Source organism: Oncorhynchus clarkii, chromosome 17 (genome assembly GCF_045791955.1).
Source record: "Oncorhynchus clarkii lewisi isolate Uvic-CL-2024 chromosome 17, UVic_Ocla_1.0, whole genome shotgun sequence".
Lineage (NCBI taxonomy): Eukaryota > Metazoa > Chordata > Actinopteri > Salmoniformes > Salmonidae > Oncorhynchus > Oncorhynchus clarkii.
This window is the reverse complement of record NC_092163.1, coordinates 79560973-79573941: the sequence shown is the minus strand read 5'-3', so window position 1 is coordinate 79573941 and position 12969 is coordinate 79560973. Positions and strand designations below refer to the sequence as shown.

Sequence of the window (12969 nt, the reverse complement as noted above, 5' to 3'; positions counted from 1 at the left end):
TGAGAACAGGATAACCTGACAACTGGAGGACATGACAACAGGAGAACAGGAGAACATGAAAACATGACAGCTGGAGGACATGACAACATGAGGACATGAAAACATGACAACATGAGGACATGACAACATGACAGCTGGAGAACAGGAGGACATGACAACAGGAGGACATGACAACAGGAGGACATGACAACAGGAGGACATTACATGACAACAGGAGGACAGGAGGACATGACAACAGGAGGACATTACATGACAACAGGAGGACAGGAGGACATGAGAACATGACAACAGGATGACATGAGAAAACTATCCCAAACCACAGAGTGTAGGTCTACTGTATGCAGAGAGAGAGAGAGAGAGAGAGAGAGAGAGAGAGACAGAGAGAGAGAGAGAGAGAGAGAGAAAGAGACAGAGAGAGAGAGAGAGAGAGAGAGAGAGAGAGAGAGAGAGAGACATCCACAACAAAACACCTGGACAGCAAGCTGAAAGAAGCAAGGAGTGAGATGAGCAGCAGGATCTGATCCAGGATCTGTGACTATGAAGCACCAGCAGTGTTGTAACAAGGCAGATCAGTTCACTAGGTAGATAGATACAAGAGATAGTAATTGGAGGCAGGGAGGAGGATGCTTAAAGAAATCAATAAGTGGAATAATCTGTACATTGCGATCAGGGCTGAATAGTCAATAAGTATAAATGACTAGAAACTAGGATGTCTTTAGGTCACAGTCCCTTCTCTCTCTCTCTGACCCCTCTGCTCCTTGGTAGTCCAATGGGCGGTACTAGCCATGGTTATATCATTTCCCACTGTGTACATATTGGTTTGTTGTGTATTGTTAGATACTACTGCACTGTTGGAGCTCAGAACACAAGCATTTTGCCTCACCCAAAATAACATTGCTAAATATGTGTTTGCGACCAATACAATTTGATTTGAGTAGACGTTGAACTGACATCTGTACCCAGTGTGTTATTTCACTGAGTGAACATACAGTAACAAATAAAGAGGGAAAAACTAAAACACATATAATTATATTAGTTAATATTCATTTGTCTATAAATATCATCCATCTATAAATGTGTCATTCCACTTGTGCACATCACCAAGCAGCTACAGTGACTTTCAATGCCTTTGTCTTAGTCCAGCACATGATTATGTTTTTATGTCATCATTATCAAGTCATTATCAAGTCATCAAGTTATCATCGAGTCATCGTCGAGTCATTGTCATGTCAGTATCAAGTCATTATCATGTCATTATCAAGTTATCGTCGAGTCATCGACAAGTCATTATCGTGTCATTATCAAGTTATCGTTAAGTCATTATCGTGTCATTGTCAAGCTATCATGGAGTCATTTTCGAGTCATTATCAAGTCATTATCGTGACATTATAAAGTCATTATAATGACATTACCACGTCATCCTCAAGTCATTATCGCATCGTTATCATGATATTATCAAGTTATCATTATCAACATTATCAAATCATTATCGTGACATTATCGCGACATTATCGTGACATTATAGTGTCTTTATCGAGTCATTATAATGACATTACCAAGTCATCCTCAAGTCATTATCACACCGTTATCATGATATTATCAATATATCATTGAATCATCGTCGAGTCATTATCAAGCCATTATCGCGTCATTATCGAGTCGTCATCAGGTCATCGTTGAGTCATTATCTAGACATTATTAAGTCATTATCAATTTATTATCAAGTCATTATTGATACATTGGCAAGTCATCAGCGACTCTTTATCACGTCATTATCACATCATCATTGCGTCATTATCAAGTCATCAATTCTCCTCAGTCAATCCATGATATAGGGATTAATTTATAAATAATCTAATATTAATATATATAACTATAACTACACATAACAAAACATTTGCAGATTTCATCTCCTCTAAAAATATAGCCTTTTCTTTGTACTGTAGTATGTAAGATGCTGAATGGGAAACTGACCTTTAATAGTAAACCAACCGAGCCCTTATATAGAGCACGAGCAGCCTTTTAAAACGGGACATCTATTCACCAGCCTTCAGACGGTTATGTCCTTACCTCTTTATAGTGGCTGGCTGATCTGGCTGTGGCACGTAGCACACAGCCATAAAGAAGACTACTTGCGTGATGAAGCCTTATCACAGCATTTACGCTTCTGACTGTCCGTCTGTCGAGGATGAGCAGTGCCACAGGAAGTTGTGACAGAGTAGGAAGAAGTGTTGGGAGTATGTGACCGTGACATTTTGTATTAGTCCCCCCCCCCCCCCCCCCCCCACTTCCGTCTCTCTCTATTCATCAAACTATTCTCTCCCCCCCATTGTTCTTTTTCTCAGTAAAAGCCAGTTGAATCGCTGAGTGTATCATCATTACATCAACACCACAAAGGTCAGCTAATAATATGCATCCCTTACAGGAAATGAACATAACAAGCAAACCATAATGTTAAAAATCACCTGACCTCAATCATCATCTCTGCAAACCCCTCCCCCCTCTATACCCTAAAAATACCCCGTCACTGATCCCATCTTTATTTATAGAAATATTTTAGTGCGAATAGAATCAAATGTGTTTTTTTTTTAAACATTTATTAAATAATGTAATAATAAATGTTATTATTATATTATTAATAAATAATATGAATGTTTATTATTAAGTTGCTAAAGGGCAACTTGTCTATAAAAAAAACAGGGGTCACGGTCTAACAGGTTTTTACTCTACTGAGGTTTGCTTCAGTTTAACTCAATTCATGAATTAAAATGTCTGTTTAACTGTCTGGTTTTACAATCCACGAGTTCCCTTTGTGATTTGGAAACCTGCATGTGGACCTGAACTATCAATAAAATAATTAAATACATTACTTTTTATTCACAGAATGATGTGTTTTCGAAAAGGCAGTGCCCATCATCGGTGTGAGTTAGTGACCCAATTCATAGAAAGGACTTTTCAATATACTTTTTTTCTCTCTCTCTTTCTGACAAGAGTTTGAAAGAATAAGAAATCAAAAATAGAAAAAGACTTATCATTCCAAAGATGCATTTTCAAACAAACACATTTAGATGTGAACAATTAGATCACAGCTAGCATTCTCCAATACCAAAATAGGATACTCTGTGAGAAGGAATGAAGTGGGAGGAGGGGGATCATTTTTTACCATTCCCCTCTATATCCCTGGCCCCTCAGAGAGACAGGTCCTAACACTGGCCCCTCAGAGAGACAGGTTCTAATCCAGGCCCTAACACTGGCCCCTCAGAGAGACAGGTTCTAATCCAGGCCCTAACACTGGCCCCCTCAAAGAGACAGGTTCTAATCCAGGCCCTAACACTGGCCCCTCAGAGAGACAGGCCCTAACACTGGCCCCTCAGAGAGACAGGTTCTAACACTGGCCCCTCAGAGAGACAGGCCCTAACACTGGCCCCTCAGAGAGACAGGTCGTAACCCAGGCCCTAACACTGGCCCCAACCATTTCTAAACCATGGGCATGTTCAGGACGATATAAAGTTACAGAACATTCAGATAGAAATATATAATGTAGAACAGATATGATTGTCTGTCAGATGGAATAGGGGGGGGGGGGGGGGGGGGGGGGGTCAGGTGTCAGCTCTATTCACACTATTTATATCTGAAACATTCACAAAGTTTCACATCACTGACTGAATGAACCCCAGGCCTGCTCTTTACTCCTCTGTGATGACGTGCTCCCACGCCACCTCGGCCTGCTCTTTACTCCTCTGTGATGACGTGCTCCCACGCCACCTTGGCCTGCTCTTTACTCCTCTGTGATGACCTGCTCCCACGCCACCTTGGCCTGCTCTTCCTTGGAGGTGATGAGAGGCTGAGAGATCTTGCGTGGCATGGGCCTGGGCACGAGAATACACCCTTCCTCAGGGATACACCCCTCTCTCAGGTAGGGCTTGGGGGGCAGGGCGGGCGGGGGCTCCTGGTGGTAGTGGGGCAGGTTCTGGATGTTTAGGGCGTGGGCCTCTGGGAGGACGGGGATAATAGGGGTGATGACCGGGGTGACCCACCCAGGGGCGGAGTGGCTACGGCAGGGAGGGGGTTTGGAGCCATCCAGGACCTCTGGCTCGGAGACGCTGTATCGGACAGGCAGGTAGGGGGAGTTCATTCCCAGGTCTTCTCCGTCTATGGCCCAGATAGAGTGCACCGTGCTAGGGGTGATGGAGACAGAGTCCAGGGTGCCTGCTGGGTGTCTGCTGGTAGTTCCAGGGGCGTCGGTGGAGCAGGACTGGCCCAACACGTTGCTCTCACTCAAGGATGAGACGCCGGAGGAGGCGCTGCCAGAGAGGGTAGAGTTACTGCCATCCAGGCCGGACTGGGACTGGGGACTGGTGGGCGAGGCAGGTATAGGGTGCAGGGGTGACTGTTGGAGGGAAACAAGTGGGACAATGGGTTAGTCTCATAGATAAGTGGGACAATGGGTTATTCTCAGATAAGTGGGACAATGGGTTATTCTCATAGATAAGTGGGACAATGGGTTATTCTCATAGATAAGTGGGACAATGGGTTATTCTCATAGATAAGTGGGACAATGGGTTATTCTCAGATAAGTGGGACAATGGGTTAGTCTCATAGATAAGTGGGACAATGGGTTAGTCTCATAGATAAGTGGGACAATGGGTTATTCTCATAGATAAGTGGGACAATGGGTTATTCTCATAGATAAGTGGGACAATGGGTTATTCTCAGATAAGTGGGACAATGGGTTAGTCTCATAGATAAGTGGGACAATGGGTTAGTCTCATAGATAAGTGGGACAATGGGTTATTCTCATAGATAAGTGGGACAATGGGTTATTCTCATAGATAAGTGGGACAATGGGTTATTCTCAGATAAGTGGGACAATGGGTTATTCTCATAGATAAGTGGGACAATGGGTTATTCTCAGATAAGTGGGACAATGGGTTATTCTCATAGATAAGTGGGACAATGGGTTATTCTCATAGATAAGTGGGACAATGGGTTATTCTCATAGATAAGTGGGACAATGGGTTATTCTCAGATAAGTGGGACAATGGGTTATTCTCATAGATAAGTGGGACAATGGGTTATTCTCATAGATAAGTGGGACAATGGGTTATTCTCATAGATAAGTGGGACAAAAGAGGCGTTATTAAAAACAAAAAGAAAATGATAATGAACAGGTATAAAGCAAATTCAAGCCAAACTGCAAGACAAATATTACAATATATACATTACAATATATATATATATATACTTATAAACCGACACAAACACACAGTAAAAAATAAGCATCTTTGCAGTTATGCGATACGCTACAACCAAGTGCTCTTTTAGCCATGCACGCGCATTGATACTGAAAGGGCTGAGATACTAGCCGGAGACATGCACAGAACAGACCAGATCAGATCAGACCAGAAAGGACGGTATATAGGCTACTCTAGCCCAGGGCGGGTCACGGAGGATACCTTTCGTAAAGAGGAGCGTGCAGGGAGAGCTGGAGGGAGGTCGCTGTTCTGGTGGTGGAAAGCATCAAAGTTCATGGAGAAGTGTCCTATAGGAAGAGACACACAGCAGGACAGAACAAAATGGGTTGGTTTGGAGAAACACACAGAACTACAACCAGGGAGAGAGAAGGAGAGGAGGGAGAGGGAGAGAAGTAGAGAGAGAGATGGAGGGAGGGAAGTAGAGAGAGAGAGAAGTAGAGAGAGAGAGATGGAGAGGAGGGAGAGGGAGAGAAGTAGAGAGAGAGATGGAGGGAGGGAAGTAGAGAGAGAAGTAGAGAGAGATGGAGAGGAGGGAGAGGGAGAGAAGTAGAGAGAGAGAAGTAGAGAGAGAGAGAAGTAGAGAGAGAGATGGAGGGAGGGAAGTAGAGAGAGAAGTAGAGAGAGAGAGATGGAGAGGAGGGAGAGGGAGAGAAGTAGAGAGAGAGAGAGAGAAGTAGAGAGAGAGATGGAGGGAGGGAGGGAAGTAGAGAGAGAGAGAGAAGAAGAGAGAGAGAGATGGAGAGGAGGGAGAGGGAGAGAAGTAGAGAGAGAGAAGTAGAGAGAGAGATGGAGGGAGGGAGGGAAGTAGAGAGAGAGATGAGGGAGAGAGAGAGAAGTAGAAAGAGAGATACATAGACAAAGAGAGGGGGAGCGAGAGAGCGTGAGAGTGAGAGAGATGTGGAGAAGGATAAACAGGTCTCTACACTAGGCTACATAAGTCATTCTAGTTGAGAGGCAGGTTGGGGTAGATTGGGGCGGCAGGTAGCCTAGTGGTTAGAGCGTTGGGGTGGAAAGGATCAGGTAAGTTCAGGGGTGGAGGGGGGTAAACACTGTGCCGCTGACATATCTTTTGATTTTGTGCATAGCATTCACACCACAGGTGTCCAACTCATTCCATGGAGGGCAGTGTGTCTGCTGGTTTGGTTATTTCCCTTCTATTTATGAGGCCTTCCATGGAATGAGTCAGACACCTGTGGTTTACCACACTAATTATGCTAGCTAATTGACTTGCTGCTCGTCATCAGTGTTTACCCACCTTTCTGAGCCACTATATCCCTGGATAGGATGACACAGGACTTGCCCTTTTCAACATAGAAACACAGGGACAAAGGAGAACTACAATCACACACAGATCACTGGTGGACGGAAGTTGAAGGAATCCTGTGGGATCTATTGGAATCAGAAGCTCCCATGAAACTTCATAAAAACTACAACTAACTGCATCAAACCATTTGATGTTGCGAATTATTTTAATGATTACTACATTGGCAAAAGTGGGCAAACTTATGCAGGAACGAACAATGAGCCAATCGTATTCATGCATAAAAAAAAACTAATAATGAAAGAGAAAACATTTCAATTTTGTGAAGTTAGTTTGGTTGAGGTGGAAAAAGTACTGTGTTTGACCAAATACAATGCTATTTCTCTGTAATCCAAAATGGACAGACTTTCAGCATGCTTATAGAGAACATGTACTACACTGACACAAATGACACAAATGACTGATGATTGGTTGAAAAGAAATCGACAATAAGAAGATTGAGAGAGCTGCACTGTTAGATGTGAGTGCAGCATTTGATATTATCGTTCATGACCTGTTGTTGAGAAAACAATATGTGTTATGGCTTTTCAACCTCTGCCATATCGTGGATTCAGAGCTACTGTAGGTATTCCTCAGAGCTATCTATCTAATAGAACTCAGAGGGTTTTCTTTAATGTCAAACGTGTGGTAAAGTGTGGTGTACCGCAGGGCAGCTCTCTAGGCCCTCTACTCTTTTCTATTTTTACCAATGACCTTCCACTGGCATTAAACAAAGCATGTATTTCCATGTATGCTGATGATTCAACCATATACGCATCAGAAAACACAGCTAATGAAGTCACTGAAACCCTTAACAAAGAGTTGCAGTCTGTTTTGGAATGGGTGGCCAGTAATAAACTGGTCCTGAACATCTCTAAAACTAAGAGCATTGTATTTGGTACAAATCATTCCTAAAGTTCTAGACCTCAGCTGTATCTGGTAATGAATGGTGTGGCTGTTGAACAAGTTGATTGTAGACTGTCATGGTCAAAACATAGAGATTCAATGGTTGTAAAGATGGGGAGAGGCCTGTCCGTAATAAAGAGATGCTCTGCTTTTTTGACACCACACTCCAAAAAGCAAGTCCTGCAGGCTCTAGTTTTGTCTAATCTTGATTATTGTCCAGCCGTGTGGTCGAGTGCTGCAAGGAAAGACATAGTTAAGCTGCAGCTGGCCCAGAACAGAGTGGCACGTCTTGCTCTTCTTCATTGTAATCAGAGGGCTGATATAAATACTATGCATGCCAGTCTCTCTTGGGTTGAGGAGAGACTGACTTGCATCACTTATTTTTTATAAGAAGCATTCATGTGTTGAAAATCCCAAAATATTTGCATAATCAATTTACACACAGCTCGGACAAACACACACTTATCCCACCAGACATGCCACCAGGGGTCAGCTGTCAGAGCAGCTTACCGATCACTGCATCTGTACATAGCACATCTGTAAATAGCCCACCCAACTACCTCATCCCCATATTGTTATTTATTTTGGGGTAATTAATTTTTGCTCTTTGCACCCCAGTATCTCTACTTGCACATCATCATCTGTACATCTATCACTCCACTGTTAATTGCTAAATTGTAATTATTTCACCTCTATGGCCTATTTATTGCCGTATCGTATCCTACCTCATTTGCACACACTGTACATACACTTTTTCTATTGTGTTATTGACTGTACGTTTTGTTTATTCCCATGTGTAACTCTGTGTTGTTGATTTGTGTCGCACTGCTTTGCTTTATCTTGGCCAGGTTGCAGTTGTAAATGAGAACTTGTTCTCAACTAGCCTACCTGGTTTAAATAAAGGTGTTCTCAACTACCCTACCTGGTTAAATCAAGGTGAAATAAATAACAATTTTAAAAGGGCCAGGGGGATGAATACTTTTGCACGGCACTGCAGGTGGTCTTGAATAAAGCCATTAAAGAGGCTGGGAGCAGCATATGCTTTGTGCCAGCTTTCTTTCTTGATTGTTTTAACCATCAGAAAATGTGAAGTTTGTAGTGTGGCATTCATGTATAAAGGGTCTTACCATGGGGAAGGCTACGGGGCGGGACTGGGGGGGCCATCACACTCCCAACGTGGGCGGACAGGAACGGCAACGCCTCTCTGGTACCACTGTCCAGACTCCAGGAGCTGGGGGTGGTCAGGACTGTAGAGGAGAGACAGATAATATTAAAACTTCACTCTACTGTCCACCCTAACCCTGAGCTGCTGACGATGGTTAGGACTGCAGTCTCTAGTGGACAAACACAGATAACATAACTGATATCATAACGTCTGTCAACAGACTGTGGGATATCATAGCGTCTGTCAACAGACTGTGGGATATCATAGCATCTGTCAACAGACTGTGGGATATCATAGCGTCTGTCAACAGACTGTGGGATATCATAGCGTCTGTCAACAGACTGTGGGATATCATAGCGTCTGTCAACAGACTGTGGGATAACATAACTGATATAATAGCGTCTGTCAACAGACTGTGGGATAACATAACTGATATCATAGTGTCTGTCAACAGACTGTGGGATAACATAACTGATATCATAGCATCTGTCAACAGACTGTGGGATAACATAACTGATATCATAGCGTCTGTCAACAGACTGTGGGATAACATTACTGATATCATAGCGTCTGTCAACAGACTGTGGGATAACATAACTGATATCATAATGTCTGTCAACAGACTGTGGGTTAACATAACTAATATCATAGCGTATGTCAACAGACTGTGGGATAACATAACTGATATCATAATGTCTGTCAACAGACTGTGGGTTAACATAACTGATATCATAGCGTCTGTCAACAGACTGTGGGTTAACATAACTGATATCATAGCGTCTGTCAACAGACTGTGGGTTAACATAACTGATATCATAGTGTCTGTCAACAGACTGTGGGATAACATAACTGATATCATAGCGTCTGTCAACAGACTGTGGGATAACATAACTGATATCATAATGTCTGTCAACAGACTGTGGGTTAACATAACTGATATCATAGCGTCTGTCAACAGACTGTGGGTTAATATAACTGATATCGTAGCGTCTGTCAACAGACTGTGGGTTAACATAACTGATATCGTAGCGTCTGTCAACAGACTGTGGGTTATCATAGTGTCTGTCAACAGACTGTGGGTTAACATAACTGATATCATAACGTCTGTCAACAGACTGTGGGTTAACATAACTGATATCATAGCGTCTGTCAACAGACTGTGGGTTAACATAACTGATATCATAACGTCTGTCAACAGACTGTGGGATAACATAACTGATATCATAGCGTCTGTCAACAGACTGTGGGATAACATAACTGATATCATAACGTCTGTCAACAGACTGTGGGATAACATAACTGATATCGTAGAGTCTGTCAACAGACTGTGGGATAACATAACTGATATCATAGCGTCTGTCAACAGACTGTGGGATAACATAACTGATATCATAACGTCTGTCAACAGACTGTGGGATAACATAACTGATATCGTAGAGTCTGTCAACAGACTGTGGAATAACATAACTGATATCGTAGTGTCTGTCAACAGACTGTGGGATGCGCCGACTAATGATGAACTTTGTTTCCGGTGCACATATCATTTGGACAAATCATGATGTGTTCACATATTGCACATTTCAGAAGTGGAGGGGACATTTGGCACATCGACTCTCCCCTAATTTGAAAAAAAAAAGAAGCTGGGTGGAGCTACAGCCCTGCTTCCGCTTCTCGTTTGTTTTCTAACACGTCCCCTCAGAACCTAATCATCTGATTAATTAACCCTGAATCATCATTAATCATCAGCAATATTTTAGTGCAATATTTTAGCTCTGTGTTGATCCGAGATTAGGACTGCAGTGGAGAGACATGTTATCATCCTTTTGTTAATATTGAAGGAATTTACAGCGATGTTAGTAATATTAATGTATATAAAAATAAAGAGAGTCACACACTCTCTATAAATAAACTCCCAGTAATTACTAAGTAATAAATTACTGGGAGTTTATATATATATATAGGGTGTGTGACTCTATTTTTATAGCTTAAAATGTATTCGATGTTACTCAGCACCTCTACATTAAAGGATTTTCTCTGGGTGTGTGTCAGTTCATGTTTTTTTATATATATATTAATGTAGCCAATGTTCTGTAATGTAATGCATTTGTAATGCATTCTAATGTAATGTGTTGCATTTTTCATAATTGTTTAGGGTTGTTAATATGTATCATTAATGTTGTTTATGTTGACGTACAGGGTTGACCAATAACATACCAGTACCACACATAGATGAAGGAGAGAAATGTAGAAGAGTTGGTTATCACCTTCAATAACTTAAGTTCAAGAGTTGGTTACCACCTCCGATAAACTCTGAATAAGAGTTGGTTAACATCTTCTATAAACTCTGTTCAAGAGTAGGTTATCACTTCCTATAAACTCTGAATAAGAGTTGGTTATCACCTCCTATAAACTCTGAATAAGAGTTGGTTATCACCTTCTATAAACTCTGAATAAGAGTTGGTTATCACCTCCTATAAACTCTGTTCAAGAGTAGGTTATCACCTCCTGTAAACTCTGAATAAGAGTTGGTTATCACCTCCTATAAACTCTGTTCAAGAGTAGGTTATCACCTCCTATAAACTCTGCATAAGAGTTGGTTACCACCTCCTATAAACTCTGTTCAAGAGTTGGTTACCACCTCCTATAAACTCTGAATAAGAGTTGGTTATCACCTTCTATAAACTCTGTTCAAGAGTTGGTTACCACCTCCTATAAACTCTGAATAAGAGTTGGTTATCACCTTCTATAAACTCTGTTCAAGAGTAGGTTATCACCTCCTATAAACTCTGAATAAGAGTTGGTTATCACCTCCTATAAACTCTGAATAGGAGTAGGTTATCATCTTCTATAAACTCTGTTCAAGAGTAGGTTATCACCTTCTATAAACTCTGTTCAAGAGTAGGTTATCACCTCCTATAAACTCTGAATAAGAGTAGGTTTTCACCTCCTATAAACTCTGAATAGGAGTAGGTTATCATCTTCTATAAACTCTGTTCAAGAGTAGGTTATCACCTTCTATAAACTCTGTTCAAGAGTAGGTTATCACCTCCTATAAACTCTGAATAAGAGTAGGTTATCACCTCCTATAAACTCTGAATAAGAGTAGGTTATCACCTCCTATAAACTCTGTTCAAGAGTAGGTTATCACCTTCTATAAACTCTGTTCAAGAGTAGGTTATCACCTCCTATAAACTCTGAATAAGAGTAGGTTATCACCTCCTATAAACTCTGAATAAGAGTAGGTTATCACCTTCTATAAACTCTGTTCAAGAGTAGGTTATCACCTCCTATAAACTCTGAATAAGAGTAGGTTATCACCTCCTATAAACTCTGAATAAGAGTAGGTTATCACCTCCTATAAACTCTGAATAAGAGTTGGTTATCACCTCCTATAAACTCTGAATAAGAGTAGGTTATCACCTTCTATAAACTCTGTTCAAGAGTAGGTTATCACCTCCTATAAACTCTGAATAAGAGTAGGTTATCACCTCCTATAAACTCTGAATAAGAGTAGGTTATCACCTTCTATAAACTCTGAATAATGATAATAGTGGTGACGTATTACAGACAGATAGACAGAAGAGATGGAAGGTGTGTGGTGAAGGATTACAGACAGAAGAGATAGAAGGTGTGTGGTGAAGTATTACAGACAGACAGAAGAGATGGAAGGTGTGTGATGACGTAATACAGACAGACAGAAGAGATGGAAGGTGTGTGATGACGTATTACAGACAGAAGAGATAGAAGGTGTGTGGTGAAGGATTACAGACAGACAGAAGAGATGGAAGGTGTGTGATGACGTAATACAGACAGACAGAAGAGATGGAAGGTGTGTGATGACGTATTACAGACAGAAGAGATAGAAGGTGTGTGGTGAAGGATTACAGACAGACAGAAGAGATGGAAGGTGTGTGATGACGTATTACAGACAGAAGAGATGGAAGGTGTGTGGTGAAGATTTACAGACAGAAGAGATGGAAGGTGTGTGGTGAAGTATTACAGACAGAAGAGATGGAAGGTGTGTGGTGAAGGATTACAGACAGAAGAGATGGAAGGTGTGTGGTGAAGTATTACAGACAGAAGAGATGGAAGGTGTGTGGTGAAGGATTACAGACAGAAGAGATGGAAGGTGTGTGGTGAAGTATTACTGACAGAAGAGATGGAAGGTGTGTGGTGAAGTATTACAGACAGAAGAGATGGAAGGTGTGTGGTGAAGTATTACAGACAGAAGAGATGGAAGGTGTGTGGTGAAGTATTACAGACAGAAGAGATGGAAGGTGTGTGGTGAAGGATTACAGACAGAAGAGATGGAAGGTGTGTGGTGAAGTATTACTGACAGAAGA

General features: G+C 41.6%; 1 protein-coding gene across 1 annotated transcript in view; it reads right to left on the bottom strand.

The window, feature by feature from the left end:
• Positions 1-3737: 3737 nt before the first annotated feature.
• The window catches only part of LOC139371460 (dedicator of cytokinesis protein 3-like), a 339147-nt gene continuing 329915 nt past the window's right edge, over positions 3738-12969 (bottom strand). Inside the window, exons 53-55 of the mRNA XM_071111887.1 lie at positions 8589-8708; positions 5457-5542; positions 3738-4390 (exon numbers count right to left, since the gene is read on the bottom strand). Coding sequence (XP_070967988.1) covers positions 3779-4390; positions 5457-5542; positions 8589-8708 — 818 coding nt within the window. The 3' untranslated portion in view covers positions 3738-3778. The remainder of the gene's footprint in view (positions 4391-5456; positions 5543-8588; positions 8709-12969) is intronic.